General features: G+C 40.4%; 1 protein-coding gene across 1 annotated transcript in view; it reads left to right on the plus strand.

Annotated features, from left to right (window-relative positions):
• Atp6v0d2 (ATPase H+ transporting V0 subunit d2) overlaps window positions 1-21,292 on the plus strand; it is a 52,382-nt gene that overhangs the window by 6,381 nt on the left and 24,709 nt on the right. Inside the window, exon 2 of the mRNA XM_021161309.2 lies at window positions 5,638-5,809. Within this exon, the coding sequence (XP_021016968.1) occupies window positions 5,638-5,809 (172 nt within the window). The remainder of the gene's footprint in view (window positions 1-5,637; window positions 5,810-21,292) is intronic.

A 21,292-nucleotide genomic window follows, 5' to 3' on the forward strand; every position in this document is an offset into this window, starting at 1 on the left:
AGCCTTTGGGACTACCAGTCTACCTTGGCATAGAAGACACGATGTGTCAGTCCATGTCCTGGAGCTTGGCTGAGGTCTGTTCCCATCTTTGCAGATCAGAAGCAGAGCAAAGACTGGAGTAGAGAAAGGGCTATAATCTTCCAGGTCTTCTCCCAGTGGGTTTCCTAGCTAGACGTACTAAGTAGACTCTATGACCCAAAGGTTCTACAAAACAGCACCACCAACTGTACACCAAGCATTCTAACATATGAGCCTGTGGGAGATATTTCATATTTAAACCATAACAAATGTGTATTAAAAATTCTAGATAATTATTGAATCTAATGACGGAACTGAGTATACCAGTTGAGAAATTCCTCATTTAGAGAATAAAAATCAGTGTTCTTAGACAATTAAATTGTTTAGGACTAGATGAATACACAGAAGAGAAAATTCATATTTTGAAGTAGTTGGTATATCCTGCCTCTTCATATACTGCATTTGTGTTTTTAAAGGTGAGGACTAAACCAGAATTACCATTTTATTGATCTCTTGCCATAGCCTGCATGTATAGTCTCTATATCCCTCCTTCTCTCTCTCTCTGTCCCTCTCTCTGTCCCTCCTTCCTTCACCCCTAACTCTGTCTCTCTGTCTCTCTCTCTCTCTCCCTCCTGTCCCTTCTTCCCTCACCCCTAACTTTGTGTGTGTGTGTGTGTGTGTGTGTGTGTGTGTGCACGTGCACATGCGAGTGCATACAGGTACACTGGTGCTGGAGATGGTATTCATGCCATGCAAGCTTTCTAATATTTTTTGGCTCAGGAAACTGAGTTGAGAAAGATCAATAGGCATCCTTAAACTTGGCACTAGTGAAGTTGGAAACTGGAAAGGGTTCAATTGCCTCATCCATGCCATTGATGGTAGGCGTGTCTGAAGGAATCTCCTTGGCATAACCTCCAAGAGAGAAGAGAGCTTCCTTTTGTTTGTTTGGTGGTTTGTCTGGGTCTGTTATTGTTTGTCAGAATCTCCCTAGGTAGCCCAAGTGGGTCCCAAACTCTTGATCTTCCCACCTCAGCCTTCAGAGGACTAGGATCACAGACATGTATCAGTACACCTAGCTCTCGATTTAAAATTTTAAAAGCAGGTCCAAACAGCGAGCTTCATAAAAGAAAATAATTTTCCAAAACTATCTGCCAATCAGTGAACAGAAAGCAATGGCCCAGGTACCTGCTGCCTCACTCACTAGCCACCTTGCTTTGGATCAACCCCTACAACTTCAGCGGAAATATTTTACATCCTGACCACAAACATGCATTCACATTTACATAGATACACTCCACTCTGTGAGCCACTCTACTATGTGTTCAAACAACCTAATAGATTTCTTTTATTCTATTACTATTTAGAAGCTATTACATTAATGTAGTATATAAGGATACCACATTCTGCAAAACATCATATTTTCTCATCTAATGAGGGACAGACTACACACCACCTCTATTACCTTTTATTAGTAGAGGGACACTACCTCTACTAATAAAATGGTAGCATGAATTCCCCACAAGCACTCTGAGGGCAGCTCCCTTGGTTCTTAGTGGCTTGGAAGATCTGTGTAAAGATTCTCTTTACAAAGAAATAATCTCTTAAATGAATCTATCAAAGCCTTTCAGTTCCTACAGTAAAGATACCTGTTTATCCAGATGTACTTGATTGCAAAGCCTGTTGCTAACAAACCTACTTGGGTGAGCACTGAGGAAGATGCAATCGAAAAAAATAGTGAGCCCATTTTAAATGCTGTACAACCCTGAGCACTTCTGCAATGTCTGTTGGATCATGTTAGTGCTGGGGAAGGAAAGGGGTCCCTTACTGCATTTTCCAGGACTTCAGCATTCCGAGAATCCTTCTGGGTCTGGAACAGAGATGTTTCACCGCAACTTCCCATTGGCAGAGAAAAGGTTTGAAAGTTATTTAGCTTAAAAGAAACATATGTCACTGAGCAAAATATCATGGTTTTGAAAGAAATACCACCACTTCTGTAGCTTCTGTTGGCAAATAGTCCTCAGTAGTGAAGAAACAAACTGCAAAATTACATAAAAGTCTGCACTGCCAAAATGACAGCCAAACAAGGCATGGCACAAAGCGTAATTGCTTGAAATTGAGTTAAAAAGGTAATTGATTCAATAAAGAGTATCTGTGATACAAAATCTACTCAAGACACTGAAAAAGAATTCCATGCTGCATATCTCAACCTCTCAAGGACCACATGATCCGTCTGCCAGCTGAGGGCCATGTGCTCACAGCTCAGAGTGGCTCCCGCTTAGCTCGGGGTAAAGGTAACCGAGCTTTCCCTGTGACGACACGTACTTATTTCCTCAGATTCAATAATTCTGCTCTCCTACAATCTTTTCTGTAATGGCATATTAAAACCTATCTTTATGGTATACATATTTTGAATAAATTAACTTTATTTTTATGTACATAAAATATAAGTATTATACATATCAGTAGAGGTACTATTTGTTATATATATATTCAAAACATATATATATACTATATATAATATATTGTGATATAATATATGTATATACATATATATGAATGTATGTATTCTTGTGATGCGTTAATCTTGAATGTCGAGGTGACAGGATTTGAAGTCAACTAAAAGATATAAGAAAGTGTATTTGAGGGAATTTTCATAGAGGCTCAAGTCAGAAGCAAAGATCCACTCTTCATGAGTGTAGTATGGTCCTCTGAGTGGATCCCAGACTGAATAAAAATTAGTGAGTGGAAGAAGCCAGCTGAGTACCAGCATCTCTCTCTGCTTCCTGACTGGAGACACAGTGCAAGCAGATGTCTCACCCTACCACCCCCATAGCCTCTCTACCTCAAGGACTCTATTGCTTCCTTTTAAAAGATTTACACATTTCATTTCATGTGCATGAGTGCTTTGCTTACATATATATCTGTGTACCACATGCATGCCTGGTGCACACAGAGGTCATTGGAGCCCTAAAAGAGAGCTTATTGTATGGTTGTAAACAGTACATGTGGGTACTGGGAATTGAATCCTGGCTCTCTGTGAGAGCAACAAAAGGTCTTCGCTGCTGAGACATCTCTTGGCTCTCTATCCCTTCTTGAGCCAGCAGCCAAAATAAACCATTTTCCTTCAAGCTACTTCTGTCAGATATTTTGTCATATTTACAAGCAAAGTAACTAACACATACTACATTTGTGTTGTTATTTATTTACTTGGCTTATTTGTTTATGCAGAATCTTGCTCTTTAGCCCAGGCTGGCATCAGGCCCCTAAATGCCAAGATATAACACCATGGCAGGCTACCATAGCTTAATACTCTAACTATTCACCATAAGTCTACTGTGCAAAAAGCACATTGAAATTTTTTACTCCTGTCTATAATGTCAACATAAATGCAAATGCAGTACTGTTTTTTAATTTGATGTTAGAGGCAGGCTCCTACTATGTAGCCTTGGCTGGCCTGGAACTTACTGTGTGACTACTATGCAATGACTCACTATGAGGCCAGGCTCCTCAAACGCAGAGATCTGTCTGCCTCTACCTCCCTCATTAGTGCTCAGAGTAAAGGTGTGTACCAATACTCAGTTTCACATGATATACTGAGAGCTATACTTACATATGGTTGAGTTGTTCAGTTAAGCAAATTAACATAAGCATTACCTCACACACCTTTTGTTGTGAGAAGTTTTAAAACATATTCTGTTGATGATTTGAGATGTAGAATCACTCATTATTTATTTATAAGTTTACTTGTTCTGCAATAGCTATATTGATACAATCCTTTACTGGATATATTGTATCTTTTAACCAACACCTGCTCAACACCAACACCCTCCAGGCCTATCCCTGGCTTTATTATTGTGATTAATACTGCAATAACTATATAAGTGCAAATATCTCTTCAATGTGCTGACTTCAGTCCCTTTGAGCATGCACCCAGTAATGGGATTACTTGATCATATGGTAGGTATATTTTTAATTTCAACATCTCCCACTTAACTGTTCAGCAAACCACAGTGAAGAAGGCAGTTTAGAGGGAGGCCATGGAACTTGTATCATGGTTCATTCACTTGGTGGATCAGGAAGCAAAGAGATTAAACCAGAACCAGATGTTAACTTCGAAGCCTACTCCCAGTAATTCTATTCTGTTAAATAGGCCACAGTCCCAACCTCCCAGTGCAGCACTAGTATAGTATCTGGGAACCCAGTGTTCAGAGAGATGAGTCTATGGAACATTCAAAACACAGCAGGTACTATGCCAGAAGTATCAGTAACGTGTTCTCAAGTGCAGATCAATGACCTTAAAGAATTTGGTCACAGAAAATTAGAGGCTTTACAGAGTATTTGATAATGATTGTATTGGTTGACAGCAAAGCATAGGATTTGAATGAGTTTAAAGTCAATTAAACATTGCTTTGAATCTCAGTTTGCTTATTTTATTCTAGAAAGTAGGTTGGGATCAACAGTAACAAAATATGCCACATGGCTTTTTGAGGAAAGACGGAAAGTAAAATGAAGCTGGAATTGAGTCCAATTCTCTGGCAACACAAACCATTGCCATTTAAAGAATAGTGATGCAGAATCAATGCTTGAGTCTTAGAGCACAGTATCTTCTCTTCTAGTTCTAGTATGATCTCCATATGACTCCACCATTTTGCCCTCCTCCCTGGACCTCCGCTTCATCGACCGTAACAAAAGAACACTGAAATCCAGTCACAAGGGTTGCCTACCTCACCCTGTATCTATGGCAGCTCTTCCTAGTCTCTCACAAGGATTGCCTACCTCACCCTGTATCTATGGCAGCTCTTCCTAGTTTCTCTTTTCCTCGAGGTGGACAGAGCTTTAACATTTTCAAATTTCACAAACTACTCACAAAAGATTAAATCTGGCCAACACGAATCCATCCTTAGTGGGGGTTCTACAGAAAAGCAGAACTGAGAGAATTAGTGTGTGTTGCAATAGAGAGTTTCACTAGAATGGTTTATAACCCATAGGGTCTTGATGGTTCTATGGTGACCACCATCTGCATGCTGGAAGGGCTGACAACCCATTGGTGCTCAGTCCATGAAACTGTGCTGCTGAAGGCCTAACTGATTCCTTGAGAGTCCCCTGGTCCTGAGTTGACAAGATCACAGCAGTGGTCAACAGCAGCAATAGAAGAGACATACTTGACCAGCATAAAATGAAAGCTGTCAAGCAGAGGACACTTTTCTGTGTATCTGGACCTCCACCAGAAGGTGTAACATACTTGGAGGGAGAGCATTTTCCCTTTGGTTAACTTTTCATGGAAATGATTAGCCTAGAGGTCTGTCTCTCAGTTGACTCCAGATCCCATTAAATTGACAGTCAAGATTAACCACTCTGGCCTAAGGGTCTGTTTGTTTACTTGCTTACTTTTTAGTTGTAGAAATAATATTGTTTCTTAGATAGTTTTGGCATTCTTATGGTGTGCTTCAAAATCAGTGTTTATGTTGACTCTTTCATTTCTTTAAAGATCAACACTCTTCTCTAGTAATGTGCACACCTCTGTTAAAGTCTAAGAAGATACTGAGTGTGCCTCTACCATAACGTGACCACAAGCACATCTCCAAGTTTAACTCTGCTTGGAAATGCTTCACATTTCAGATCTGAAAATTCATCTCCAGACCACGGACTATGGCAACTTCCTGGCTAATGAAACAAACCCTCTCACTGTTTCCAAAATTGACACAGAGATGAGGAAGAAGCTCTGCAGAGAGTTTGACTATTTCCGCAATCATTCCTTGGAGCCCCTGAGCACATTTCTCACCTACATGACGTAAGTGGAGCTCTGCCAAACCCCAGGGTGGTGGATGATGACCACAAACAGTTATAAGAGGGCCAGTGGGTCTGAGTATGTGTGACAGACCTTCATATGGTCTGTAATTTTGAATAAATAGAGATTTTAGCAACTGGTAATTTTACAACCTAGTTTTTTGATAGGAAAGATATCATGAATATTAAGCAGATGTGAAGTGGTAATAACCCCCATGTACAGTGTTTTTGTTTTAATGACTACTCAGTGTGGCTAATCCTTGAAATGTGACTCTTTTTATATCACTCGTAGGGTGCAGAAAGACAGCACAAATTGTCTAAAGGTCTGGTCTCCTGCTCCCAGTCCAAGAGCCTCTTGGCATAGATGCACATGCTTTAGTCCCTTATTGGTGGTTTCAACTTGTCAATGTGTGTGCTCCTCATTCTAAAGGAAATTACACTGCTCACATAGTAATACATGGCACTTAAACTATACCATTGCTCACAAGAGCCATTTGAACTAGCTTTGTACCACTCTAGTTATCCCAACTAATAACGAAGACTTAAAATGGATATGCTGTATATTGTAAAGATCAAATTTAATTATAACATACAACATTATAACTAATAGGCCTAAGTTCTACACAAGTGCCTAGCACTCATGCATGTGAGGTTTTCATAGAAAGATAATGCATATGCTGGGTTGTATGGATCAAAACATAAAAAAAAATGAAATGAAAGAATAGGACTTTGTATGTGGCACTGTGTTCAGCAACAGACAGAAATAAGGAAAGTGTTAATGAGTCAAATAAGGTGAGCATTGGGGTGTGTGTAAAAAGGGCCTGGGAGACAACTATGGAGCTAGGTTATGAGGAACAAGAGTAAAGGTGAAGGCAGATGAGCAGATGGCAGAGGGGCCTTCTAAAGGGGCAGTTTGAGCCCCTGCCTCTATGACTGTCTGTAAAATGACAATGGTGCTACAGTACTGTGGCACCTCCATCATCCCTTCTTCTGTTCTTCAAATATCATCAGCTCAGAACTTAGTCTAATGAATAAAGACTGGAACTATGGGTACCGAAAATGTCTGCTGAGCTGATCACAACTGGATGGACACTGTGCCTTGTTGTTGATTGCTCTGGTGATGTTTGTATTTGATGTCAATTTTGTTATCTCAAGAGGGGTTGTCCCAATGAGGAGGGGATCATGTACTTAGGTAATTTTATGTGAACCATCTTTCCATTTTAACTGGTCAAATAAAAGCTAGAGCCTGTGATTGGGCAGTGGAAGGGAAGGTGGGGCTAGAGATTTTAGAGAGGGGAGAAGAAGGGAAGGAGGAGAGAGAGGAGGAGGAGATGGAGGAGAAAGAGGAAGACAGAGGAAGAGGAGGTGAAAGGAAGATGGAACAGAACTACATGGCCCAGAGAAGGCATGAGTAGCAATGGATCTCATAGCTGGGTAATAGAATAGTGTAGTGGTAAACCTGAAATCTTGATGTTCAACTCATAAATAGTGTAACTGAGTTGTGTGGTTTTTGCATGGGCTTATTGGGGTTGGAGATTTACTGCAATGGCACCTGACTTTGGATTGAAGAGAAAATGTATCAGAAAGACTTCTCACATTATATGAAATATGTATTTGAATCTAAAAAAAAATGGCAACTTGAAAATACCCCTCAGAAATAGAACTACATCTGAAGCTTAGTATGAGCAAATTAATGTGAACTTTCTGCCATTGGTCCTAGACAAGACCAGAAATAAAGGAAGGCTCAGCTCTTGGAGATTTTCTACTGTATTGTGATATTGAAGGATCAACTACACTACATGAATAATATCATCAAGAAAAAAATATGGCTGAGTTGGTTGTGCAGTAGGAGAGTACTCTTTAACCTGGGAAATGCCCTGGGCTCTATGACCCACATTTCATAAAAGGAGGAAGAAAGAGGGAGGGAGAGAGATGAAGAAGAGAGGAGGAGAATGAAAAAATCAAGAGGAATAATTACAACTTTCCTGGAGTTCAGAAAAACATAAAAATTGCCCTATTCTAATATCCCTTTAATCCCCACCCAGTTTCTCTAGTGTAACCACTTCTTAATTTTTTATGTGTTTTTTCATAAAAACATTTACAAGCAACCATCCCTCCATATTTCAGATGTATACAGACAGCATCTTTCCTTCTGGGTCTCTCTCTGGCTCTCTCTCTGTCTCTCCTCTCTGTCTCTCTCTGTCTCTTTGTCTCTGTCTCTGTCTCTGTCTCGGTCTCTCTCTGTCTCTGTCTCTCTCTGTCTCTCTCTGTCTCTCTCTCTCTCTCTCTCTCTCTCTCTCTCTCTCTCTCTCTCTCCCTCTCCCTCTCCCTCTCCCTCTCCCTCTCCCTCTCCCTCTCCCTCTCCCTCTCCCTCTCCCTCTCCCTCTCCCTCTCTCTCTCAATGTTTCTTACTGATATCCCTGTGAACACCATTCTCCTTAAAGAACCATGTAATTCTGTGTTTTAAATTTGTCACAACTTCATTTACTAGTCATCTCTCCACAACCAGCTAAATTATTTTCACCTCTTTCCATGGCAAAAATAAGTTGCAATTAGCTAATTTCTGTGAAGGTCTTTCTTTTCGGTGATCTTCAGGATCAAATCCCAAGGCCTTATATTTGCAAGGAAAGGTAATTGCTCTGTTAATGAGCCATATCCCCAGCCCTCAAGGTGCATCTGGAATTGATTTCCAAGTTCAGTTTGCAGCATTGGAAATGCTGAGTCAAGAAAATGTGATTTTCTTGCTTTGTTTTGTGACACAGGGTCCTTGTATCTAAAACAGGTAGCCTCAGACTCGCTGTATAGCTCAAGCTTCCTTGAGCACACGATGCCCTGGCTTCAAGTTAGAAATGTGCATCTTTAACTGTGGTAAATATTGCTAAACTGTTCACAGCAAAAATAGCACCAATTTTAACCTTCAAAACAGTACACAGGGAGGCTTGCATTCTTACATAATTGCGAGCATTTGGTGTTGTTTTTAAATTTCCCACTCTGATAGATTACAAACTAGCAACTTCTCCTTTTGATTTTCATTTATGAGAAAACTGATTACCTGATATTTATTTGTTGCTAGACTTAATTCTTTACCTATATTGATAGAGTTTATAGAACTCTTTAATTGATATGTATTCTTTGTAAATTCATATAGTAGTCTTAGTAATAATAGATTGCAAAACTATTTTCTTGGCTTGTTGCAATTTATTATAGTACTTACTATCACTATTGTATGCTTTGGTGCTAAATATCAAGTTCAGCACCTCACACATATTAGACAAGTACTTTACCACTGAGAACACCCCAGACCCAATGATCCTTATTTTTATATTTATTTACGGTGTGTGTGGAACATTTTATGAGATTGGTTGTTTGGGTTGGTTTTTTGAAACAAGGTCTCATGTAGCCCAGTCTGGCATAGAACTCAGTATGTATTCAAAGACAACCTTGAACTTCTAATCCTCCTGGCTCCACCTTCCAATTGCTTGTATTACAGGCATGTACCAGCATGTGTTGCCTTGTTTTGGGTTTTTTTGTTGTGTTGTGTTTTGTTTTTCTTGAGATGCTCTCACAATGTAGCTCAAGATGGCCTTGACTTTGTGTTCTTCCTTACTGTACCTCTGAATGGTAGGATTACAGATGTTTGGCACTGTATTCACACCCAGCTCTCTAGGACTCTTTCTAAGAAATGAAAGGGAAAGAAAACCTCTATCCCAAGCACGTGGTTCCACCATTTTACTTTTTATTTTCACACAGAGGCCCACTAATGGCCAGGCTTATCTAACCTGCTGGCTGATTCAGAATTTAAAGACCTCCCAACGATCTGGGATTACAGAAATGTAGGATTGAACTAGGTCTACCGCTATGCTAGGCAAGAACTCTACCACTGAGCCAACCCATAGGTAGGTAGGTAGGTAGAGAGAGAGAGAGAGAGAGAGAGAGAGAGAGAGAGGGAGAGAGAGAGAGAGAGAGAGAGAGAGAGAGAGAGAGAGAGAGAGAGAGAGAAACTAGGTCAAACCATGTAGCTCAGACTATACTAGATACACAGCCTAAAGTGACTCTGATCTCTTAATTCACCTGCCTCAGCTTCCTGAGTGCTAACATTGAAGATGTGACCACTGCATCTGCCTTCTACAGAGCCATCTGTGTTTTACTCCCCCCACCCCCACCTCATCCTGTGGCATGTCAGTTCTGGCAGAAGCTAGCCACTTTCTGCAGAGCTTAGAGATTAATTTCAATAACCAACTGTGTACAAATGGGGAATGTTGTCCCACAGTTCTGAAATTTTTTTCTTTTTTTTTTAAATTTTTAATATTTTTATTACATATTTTCCTCAATTACATTTCCAATGCTATCCCAAAAGTCCCCCATAGCGCCCCCCACTTCCCTACCCACCCATTCCCATTCCTTTGGCCCTGGCATTCCCCTATATTGGGGCATATAAAGTTTGCAAGTCCAATGTGCCTCTCTTTCCAGTGATGGCCGACTAGGCCATCTTTCGATACATATGCAGCTAGAGACAAGTGCTCCGGGGTACTGGTTAGTTCATCATGTTGTTCCAACTATGGGGTTGCGAATCCCTTTAGCTCCTTGGGTACTTTCTCTAGCTTCTCCATTGGGAGCCCTGTGATACATCCAATAGCTGGCTGTGAGCATCCACTCCTGTGTTTGCTAGGCCCCTGCATAGTCTCACAAGAGACAGCTATATTTGGGTCCTTTCAGCAAAATCTTGCTAGTGTATGCAATGGTGTCAGCGTTTAGAAGCTGATTATGGGATGGATCCCTGGATACGGCAGTCTCTAGATGGTCCATCCTTTCATCACAGCTCCAAACTTTGTCTCTGTAACTCCTTCGATGGGTGTTTTGTTCCCAATTCTAAGAAGGGGCACAGTGTCCACATTTTGGTCTTCATTCTTCTTGAGTTTCATGCGTTTAGCAAATTGTATCTTATATCTTGGGTATCCTAAGTTTTTGGGCTAATATCCACTTATCAGTGAGTACATATTGTGTGAGTTCCTTTGTGAATATGTTACCTCACTCAGGATGATGCCCTCCAGGTCCATCCATTTGCCTAGGAATTTCATAAATTCATTCTTTTTAATAGCTGAGTAGTACTCCATTGTGTAAATGTACCACATTTTCTGTATCCATTCCTCTGTTGAGGGGCATCTGGGTACTTTCCAGCTTCTGGCTATTATAAATACAGCTGCTATGAACATAGTGGAGCATGTGTCCTTCTTACCGGTTGGGACATCTTCTGGATATATGCCCAGGAGAGGTATTGCTGGATCCTCTGGTAGTATTATGTCCAATTTTCTGAGGAACCGCCAAACTGATTTCCAGAGTGGTTGTACCAGCTTGCAAACCCACCAACAATGGAGGAGTGTTCCTCTTTCTCCACATCCTCGCCAGCATCTGCTGTCACCTGAATTTTTGATCTTAGCCATTCTGACTGGTGTGAGGTGGAATCTCAGGGTTGTTTTGATTTGCATTTCCCTGATGATTAAGGATGTTAACATTTTTTCAGGTGCTTCTCTGCCATTCGGTATTCTTCAGGTGAGAATTCTTTGTTCAGTTCTGAGCCCCATTTTTTAATGGGGTTATTTGACTTTCTGGAGTCCACCTTCTTGAGTTCCTTATATATATTGGATATTAGACCCTTATCTGATTTAGGATAGGTAAAGATCCTTTCCCAATCTGTTGGTGGTTTTTTGTCTTATTGATGGTGTCTTTTGCCTTGCAGAAGCTTTGCAGTTTCATGAGGTCCCACTTGTCAATTCTCGATCTTACAGCACAAGCCATTGCTGTTCTATTCAAGAATTTTTCCCCTGTGCCCATATCTTCAAGGCTTTTCCCCACTTTCTCCTCTATAAGTTTCAGTGTCTCTGGTTTTATGTGAAGTTCCTTGATCCACTTAGACTTGACCTTAGTACAAGGAGATAGGAATGGATCGATTCGCATTCTTCTACATGATAACAACCAGTTGTGCCAGCACCATTTGTTGAAAATGCTGTCTTTCTTCCACTGGATGGTTTTAGCTCCCCTGTCGAAGATCAAGTGACCATAGGTGTGTGGGTTCATTTCTGGGTCTTCAATTCTATTCCATTGGTCTATTTGTCTGTCACTATACAAGTACCACACAGTTTTCATCACAATTGCTCTGTAGTAAAGCTTTAGGTCTGGCATAGTGATTCCACAAGAGGTTCTTTTATCCTTGAGAAGAGTTTTTGCTATCCTAGGTTTTTTGTTATTCCAGATGAATTTGCAGATTGCACTTTCTAATTCGTTGAAAAATTGAGTTGGAATTTTGATGGGGATTGCATTGAATCTGTAGATTGCTTTTGGCAAGATAGCCATTTTTACAATGTTGATCCTGCGAATCCATGAGCATGGGAGATCTTTCCATCTTCTGAGATCTTCTATAATTTCTTTCTTCAGAGACTTGAAGTTTTTATTATACAGATCTTTCACTTCCTTAGTTAGAGTCATGCCAAGATATTTTATATTATTTGTGACTATTGAGAAGGGTGTTGTTTCCCTAATTTCTTTCTCAGCCTGTTTATTCTTTGTGTAGAGAAAGGCCATTGATTATTTTGAGTTAATTTTATATCCAGCTACTTCACCGAAGCTGTTTATCAGGTTTAGGAGTTCTCTGGTGGAATTTTTAGGGTCACTTATATATACTATCATATCATCTGCAAAAAGTGATATTTTGACTTCATCTTTTCCAATTTGTATCCCTTTGATCTCCTTTTGTTGTCGAATTGCTCTGGCTAGGACTTCAAGTACTATGTTGAATAGGTATGGAGAAAGTGGACAGCCTTGTCTAGTCCCTGATTTTAGAGGGATTGCTTCAAGCTTCTCACCATTTACTTTGATGTTGGCTACTGGTTTGCTATAGATTGCTTTTATCATGTTTAGGTATGGGCCTTGAATTCCTGATCTTTCCAAGACTTTTATCATGAATGGGTGTTGGATCTTGTCAAATGCTTTTTCCCCATCTAACGAGATGACCATGTGGTTTTTTTCTTTGAGTTTGTTTATATACTGGATTGCGTTGATGGATTTCCGTATATTGAACCATCCCTGTATCCCTGGGATGAATCCTACTTGGTCAGGATGGATGATTGTTTTGATGTGTTCTTGGATTCGGTTAGCAAGAACTTTATTGAGGATTTTTGCATCAATATTCATAAGGGATATTGGTCTGAAGTTTTCTATTTTTGTTGGGTCTTTTTGTGGTTTAGGTATCAGAGTAATTGTGGCTTCATAGAATGAGTTGGGTAGAGTATCTTCTGTTTCTATTTTGTGGAATAGTTTGTGAAGAACTGGGATTAGATCTTCTTTGAAGGTCTGATAGAACTCTGCACTAAACCCATCTGGTCCTGGGCTTTTTTTGGTTGGGAGACTATTAATGACTGCTTCTATTTCTATGTTTAGATCATTAACCTGATCTTGGTTCAACTTTGGTACCTGGTATCTGTCTAGGAACTTCTTCATTTCATCCAGGTTCTCTAGTTTTGTTGAGTATAGCCTTTGGTAGAAGGATCTGATGGTGTTTTGGATGTCTTCAGGATCTGTTGTTATGTCTCCTTTTTCATTTCTGATTTTGTTAATTAGAATGCTTTCCCTGTGCCCTCTAGTGAGTCTGGCTAAGGGTTTATCTATCTTGTTGATTTTCTCAAAGAACCAGCTCCTTGATTGGTTGATTCTTTGAATAGTTCTTCTTGTTTCCACTTGATTGATTTCGCCCCTGAGTTTGATTATTTCCTGCCATATACTCCTCTTGGGTGAATTTGCTTCCTTTTGTTCTAGTGCTTTTTAGGTGTGTTGTCAAGATGCTAATGTGTGCTCTTTCTAGTTTCTTTTTGGAGGCACTCAGAGCTATGAGTTTTCCTCTTAGAAATGCTTTCATTGCGTCCCATAAGTTTGGGTATGTTGTGGCTTCATTTTCATTGAACTCTAAAAAGTCCTTAATTTCTTTCTTTATTCCTTCCTTGACCAAGGTATCATTGAGAAGAGTGTTGTTCAGTTTCCACGTGAAGGTTGGCTTTCTATTATTTATTTTGTTATTTAAGATCAGCCTTAGTCCATGGTGATCTGCTAGGATGCATGGGACAATTTCAATATTTTTGTGTCTGTTGAGGCCTGTTTTGTGACCAATTACGTGGTCAATTTTGGAGAAGGTACCATGAGGTGCTGAGAAGAAGGTATATACTTTTGTTTTAGGGTAAAATGTTCTGTAGATATCTGCCAGATCCATTTGATCCATAATTTCTGTTAGTTTCACTGTGTCCCTGTTTAGTTTCTGTTTCCATGATCTGTCCATTGGTGAAAGTGGTGTGTTGAAGTCTCCCACTATTATTGTATGAGGTGCAATGTGTGCTTTGAGATTTACTAAAGTTTCTTTAATGAATGAGGCTGCCTTTGTATTTGGAGCATAGATATTCAGGTTTGATAGTTCCTCTTGGAGGATTTTACCTTTGATGAGTATGAAGTGCCCCTCCCTGTCTTTTTTGATGACTTTGGGTTGGAAGTCAATCTTATCAGATATTAGAATGGCTACTCCAGCTTGTTTCTTCATACCATTTGCTTGGAAAATTGTTTTCCAGCCTTTCATTCTGAGGTAGTGTCTATCTTTTTCTCTGAGATGAGTTTCCTGTAAGCAGCAAAATGTTGGGTCTTGTTTGTGTAGCCAGTTTGTTAGTCTATGTCTTTTTATAGGGGAGTTGAGTCCATTGATATTAAGAGATATTAAGGAAAAGTAATTGTTGTTTCCTGTTATTTTTGTTGTTAAAGTTGGCATTCTGTTCTTGTGGCTGTCTTTTTTAGGTTTGTTGAGGGATTACCTTCTTGTTGTTTCTAGGGCGTGGTTCCCGTCCTTGTATTGGTTTTTTTCTGTTATTATCCTTTGAAGGGCTGGATTCCTGGAGAGATAATGTGTGAATTTGGTTTTGTCGTGGAATACTTTGGTTTCTCCATCTATGTTAATTGAGAGTTTGGCTGGGTATAGTAGCCTGGGCTGGAGTTTGTGTTCTTTTAGTGTCTGTATAACATCTGTCCAGGATCTTCTGGCTTTCATAGTCTCTGGTAAAAAATCTGGTGTAATTCTGATAGGCTTGCCTTTATATGTTACTTGGCCTTTTTCTCTTACTGCTTTTAATATTCTATCTTTATTTAGTGCATTTGTTGTTCTGATTATTATGTGTCGGGAGGTATTTCTTTTCTGGTCCAGCCTATTTGGAGTTCTGTAGGCTTCTTGTATGTTCATGGGCATCTCTTTCTTTAGATTTGGGAAGTTTTCTTCTATAATTTTGTTGAAGATGTTTGCTGGTCCTTTGAGTTGAAAATCTTCATTCTCATCCACTCCTATTATCCGTAGGTTTGGTCTTCTCATTGTGTCTTGTATTTCCTGGATGTTTTGAGTTAGGATCTTTTTGCATTTTCCATTTTCCTTGATTGTTGTGCCGATGTTCTCCATGGAATCTTCTGCACCTGAGATTCTCTCTTCCATCTCTTGTATTGTGTTGCTGATGCTCGTATCTATGGTTCCAGATTTCTTTCCTAGGGTTTCTATCTCCAGTGTTGCCTCATTTTGGGTTTTCTTTATTGTGTCTACTTCCCTTTTTAGGTCTAGTATGGTTTTGTTCATTTCCATCATCTGATTGGATGTGTTTTCCTGTTTTTCTTTAAGGACTTCTACCTGTTTGATTGTGTTATCCTGTTTTTCTTTAAGGACTTCTACCTGTTTGATTGTGTTATCCTGTTTTTCTTTAAGGACTTCTACCTGTTTGATTGTGTTATCCTGTTTTTCTTTAAGGACTTGTAACTCTTTAGCCATGTTCTCCTGTAGTTCTTTAAAGTCCTTCTTGATGTCCTCTACCATCATCATGAGATATGCTTTTAAATCCAGGTCTAGCTTTTCAGGTGTGTTGGGGTGCCCTGGACTGGTCGAAGTGGGAGTGCTGTGTCCTGATGATGGTGAGTGGTCTTGGTTTCTGTTAGTAGGATTCTTACGTTTACCTCTCGCCATCTGGTAATCTCTGGAGTTGTTATAGTTGTCTCTGTTCAGAGGTTGTTCTTCTGGTGATTCTGAGTACCGTCTGTCAGCAGACCTGGGAGACAGGCTCTCTCCTCTGAGTTTCAGTGGTTAGAGCACTCCCTGCTGACAAGCTTTCCTCTTAAAGGGAAGGTGTACAGATATCTGGCGTTTGGACCTCCTCCTGGCAGAAGAAGAAGGCTGAAAACAGGACCTTTCCCAGATGCTGTGTTGCTTTGGCAGGTCGCAGAAGCTGTAGGCTTCTGTGGTGCACACTCTCAGCTGTGCAGACTAAGTTCCTAAGTTCAGTGGAGTCCTGGATCCAAGATGTGCTCCCTGCTCCTGAGGCAGAGGGCTCCTGTGCAGGGCAGACCACTGTCTTCCAGCTGGGAGGGTGCCGGATGTCTGCGTCCCCAAAAGGGTGCTGCCTCAGTGGCTCTGTGGCTCCAGCCTGTCCCAGAAGCTGTCTGCCTCTGTGGTCCTCACTCTCACCTGTGCAGACTAAGTTCGGTGGAGTCCCGGAGCCAAGATGGCGCTCCCTGCAGGGTGGACCTCTGTCCTCCGGCTGGGAGGGTGCCGGATGTCTGCGGCCCCAAAAGGGTGCTGCCTCAGCGGCTCTGTGGCTCCCGCCTGTCCCAGAAGCTGTCTGCCTCTATGGTCCTCACTCTCACCTGTGCGAAATTTTTTTCTTATACTCCTTCCAAAATATTCTGTGAATTCAAGTGCCTATCTAGCCTCCATGCACCTCCAACAATCAGAATTCTATCTTGCACTAGCAGGAAATATCCTGAGGCAACACTATAGCACTGTCAAAGTCAACCCTAAGAGAGACAGTCTAAATTTAAATTGATTATCTTAAGCTTTGCACATTTTATATGAGATAATTACTGTACATGAGAAACTTATTTTGAAAATGTGGAGCAGATATTTTTAAATCCTTCATAGCAAGAATATCTAAAGGTTCTTCATACTATAATTATGCACAGTTTATGAAACAAAGGAACAGATCCAACAGCGCATTACTGAAGACTGTTTAATACAGGCTGACATTGTTTTATTTTTCTTCCTTCCTACCCAGTACTTTCCAGAAGAGTTTCAACTGCTCATTTCTTTTGGAGCCATTTTTAAAAAATAATCTCTCAAAAATTCAAAGCATCCTGCTACCAAGTCGTTAAAAAATTTTAATACAGTGACCAGAAAAATATACCCTTTATGTCCTCGCAGTAGGCTTGACCTCCACCAAGTGCAGATTAAAAATATTCTGATAAACACTATACCTACCATACTAAACATCTACAGACTTTTGCTGTTACTGCAGTTTTAAATAACAGCTATTTATATAGCATTATATTATATCAGCTGATAGAAGTGATCTAGAATTTACAATAGATTCATGAGACAATCCATGCAGGTTACATACAAATACTACCCCATTTTACCTGCTTAAACATCTGGAAATTTGGGGCAGGGAGCAGGTGGTTCAGGAATGATTCTTACCATGGGCACGAGGATAAATGAAATGGGAAATCTTGGATATTTAGTGAAAGAGACTGAGAATTTCAGGTTAATCTGGAGAAATCTTCAAAGATTCCTTTATAAGTGATAATCAAAGTCTTGACTACCCCAGCAGTGGCCTACAGATCATCTGCAGGCTTTGCCCTGTGCTGTATGTCCAGGTTCTACAGACTCCAGCCTTACAATACTAAAGTCAGGCAAGCCCTCAGCAGTCTAGACAGGCAATGAATACCTTAAGTCAGGTCCACTAAGAACTCCCATCTGAATAAAACAAGCAAATATGTCCTTGAATGGTGAAAAGCCAAGGTAGGATAAGGCAACAACTGTCACAGACCAAAGCGTTCAGTCAGTCAGGGGTGCTTACAGGCTTGGAGCAATAGCTCTGACAATCTGCAGAGAAGGCAGAATATAACCAACAACTAAAATGTGCCTGCACTGAGGAAATAACAGACATAGAAAGAGTGTGTGCTTAGAAATAGGAACTCATTTCTTATGGATCTGGACCCAGACATAAAATGAGGATGAGGGGCTGGAAGAGGAAAAAAGAGTGGCTTTTGATCAGGGCTTTGCTCCAAGTAAAAGCCAGAAAAGGAGGTCTTTCACCGAGATGCTCATGTCCATGTACTTCTTGTGTGCCAATCTGTACCCCTCACTTGATGATCACCACGCTATATGACAAGGAGTATTTTCCTGCTGTGAGAACATAAGACAGAACGATTGAAGGCTCCGCCACAGCTGGCTGAATAGCTAAACAGTTTAAAGTCTGTAAGTACGCTCTCTTCTCATCTGGCTAGTGAGGAGTCCTCAGGACTGTTGCCCACAGGGCTCTTTCAATAACTGCCAGTGCTGCCATCATACTTGTTCACTGGGGCACTGACAAATCATTCGCCGACCAAGTCTACATGGCTGGAAAGTAAGCACATATACTGTGCTCCAAGCAGCCAGAGTCTACATATGCCACATCTCTGATTATTTATTTATTGGCTTTTACCTGTTCATTCTTCCTACTTTGCAGAGGAGAATGATGGGCGATATTGTAAAAGATGTGTTCAGAAGATGAGAATTAAAGCATTAAAAAAATGGAGAATTTTTTAAAAATTTGTACTGGAAATCTTTACAGCCAAGATAGGAAAGAGTGGATGGTGGCTAAACACTTCCAGAAGTTGAATTTCTTTGAATTTAGTAACTGATTTATGACGGAGGAAAAGCAGGCAGCAGTGGTTCCTCTTGCAGTCTAAGCAAGAGGAAGGAATAACTTATAAGAATGTAATTCTTATTCGTAGATTTAAAAAAAAACCTGAAAGTTCAATGTGAATTAAAGTATATAATGTAAATAAGTTACCATTTATCTCACCATTACCTGACATCTTTCTACATTCTCTTTCTATTCATTTTTAAAGAACTAAAACCACTGTTCATTTAGAACATTAGCTTTTCTACAATCACTGTCAATTTTTTCCAGTATAAATAATGTTCTAACATATTTGTAAATGCCTGTAGAGCCTTCTCTCTGGTTCCAGACAAGTTAGCTATGTTAAACTTTGTGTTTCCCTTTCTCCAAACTCTGCTTTGTAAGTACATATGTATTATGCTCTTGTTATCACACTCGAGCTTACAAGAATATTTTGAGGTAGACTGACAATACCTGCAATTAATCTTGACTATCGGATTGGATTGAAAGATGCCAAGAGATAAGTCAAGCACACCTGAAGATGTGTCTGAAAGAATTTTTTTTTTCATCGATGTCTAGAACTTAAGCGCTCTGATCTAACCAATCCAGGAACAGATTAATATTTTTAATAAAGTATTGGAAGATGATGGGTCTGGGTCCAGTTGAAGGAAATGGGAGGCATGTCTCTAAGGACTTGCCTTTCCTGGCCCCTTCCTGACTTCACAATGTCAACTCTGTCAGTGGACTGATCAGATGAATGTCATTCAGGTACAGGTAGACAACATTTACTTCTGTTGAGCCTTTCGAAGTTCACAAAGGGCTTGAGAGGCTTGGGTTGAGCCTGTGTGAACAACTGTATCTGATCCAGCTCCTAGGCTAGTGTGAGTGGAATAGCTCCTATCTGCCAGTGCCTTCCCATCATGGAGGGGGGAGTCCTCTGAACTGGAGAATTAGTCAGTCTTCCTCTTGGGTTGCTTATGTCAGACTCTGCCTAGGTGTTGCAAAGTTGCTTCCTCAACAGCATACTTCACTCCTGATTCTGAGTTTACAGCCAGAAAAGTCCTTCCAAAGTCTTACAGATGCCTCCGCTTCAAAGGTGTTACTGTCTCTAGTAATCCCATGGGAAGCAGGGATGTGGCTAAACACTGTCAGCTGCAGATGCTGATAAGATCTTATCACTTAAAGTTCCCCGGCCATTCAAGATCTGAAAACCACCAGTGCTATTCTGTAAATCAAAGTCTGATCTGCCCGAACTGTGCAATATTTGTTAGATCATCATAATACATGTATTAAACATTCAGTGCATGTTTACAGTAGATTCTAAGATAAGAATTGTTTTCTAACTGTGGAAGAATTATTGAAGGTGCAGATTCCAAGAGTGTACTTCCAAAAAGAGGTATCGTTTACTGGCTCCTGAAGCATGTCTATAAATCTGCAATTTGTTTAATTAACCTTGCAGGTGAACCTGTCGCAAGATGAAAAATTCTCACAACCCAGTGTTCTCCAACATGATTCTACTGTATGCTCCTTTGGGACCCCAAGAAAAAGTTCTTTATTCACTTAAAGCCTTGGTTTCCATCTGATAAAGAAATGTCATTTTGTGCAATACAGAGTTGTGAGTTTTGTGAAAAAAAAGAAAAAAAAAGAATCAGCTACATATTCTGTGATCGCAAGTACACAAAAAATGCAGGGTCTTCAGTTTAAAAATGTTTAACGATTTCAATAGAAAGTAGGATATGGTTAAATATGGGTTCCCTGGGGTGTTTCATAAATCACAGATCTGTGAAAATCACCGCATAAACCTATGTGCTTACATAATTGATAAGCATATCCATTGTGTCTTCACTCGAAAATGTTCAGCCATGCTGCGTTGATGCCCATGGTCCCTTTTACCACCAAAGCCCGTAGGGGATGTCTGGGGTCAGTACTGTCCACTGACTCCATGTTGATGTCTGTGGCTGTGCTGCAGCCAGAAACCAGATGGACATCTAGGATCCATGCTGCTGCCGCCAACACAGGACAAGGAGGCATCTCTTGCAGTAGTGCTGATGATACAGACTCACAGTTGAGAATGAGATTCATGGAAGGCTTCTGTGACTTCTCCCACACACACCCCCTACTCCACTCCCCCCAACCCCAAATAATCTAGATAGGAAGCTGTTGAAAAGAACTCTTAATAATTGTAATAAAGATGCTGAAGTGTAACTTCACAGTTTATGGGCAACACAGATTGACTTGGTATGTTTTTCTCCTCTTCCTCCTTCTCCTCCTCCTCTTCCTCTTCTTCCTCTTCCTCTTCTTTTCTTTCTCCTTCTCTTCCTCCTCCTCCTCTTCTTCTTCTTTTCCTTTGTGTTCTTGTTTTGTAGGAGGTAACAAGGGTGGAGGATGGACCTAGGAGGACAGGAAAGCAGATGTGATCTGGGTTCACCTTGTGAAATTTCTAAATAATTGATAAAAATATTAATGTTTAAAAATGTTCAAATTGCTTTTTAAAAAGCAAATTTTATTTGTAAATGCCACCTGGGAAAGTGAGAAAGGATGCGCAAAGGAGGCAAATGCACATGCCCAGGCTTATAAAAGGACCTGGTGTTTCTATGCAGAAGTGGCCAAGCCCAGTTGAATCCAGCAATGAAAATAGAAACATTGATACTGTTTCTGAGCTGCCTATGCCAACCGAAAATTAGCTAAAGTACCGCCTGAGGATTAAGGATGCTAAGGCAGGGGATGGGGAAGAGCTTAGGAGGTCATTCCTGCAACAGATCTTCAAG

The sequence above is a fragment of the Mus caroli genome, unplaced genomic scaffold, assembly GCF_978045245.1.
Source record: "Mus caroli unplaced genomic scaffold, Mus_caroli_1 scaffold_6, whole genome shotgun sequence".
NCBI classification, from domain to species: Eukaryota; Metazoa; Chordata; class Mammalia; order Rodentia; family Muridae; genus Mus; species Mus caroli.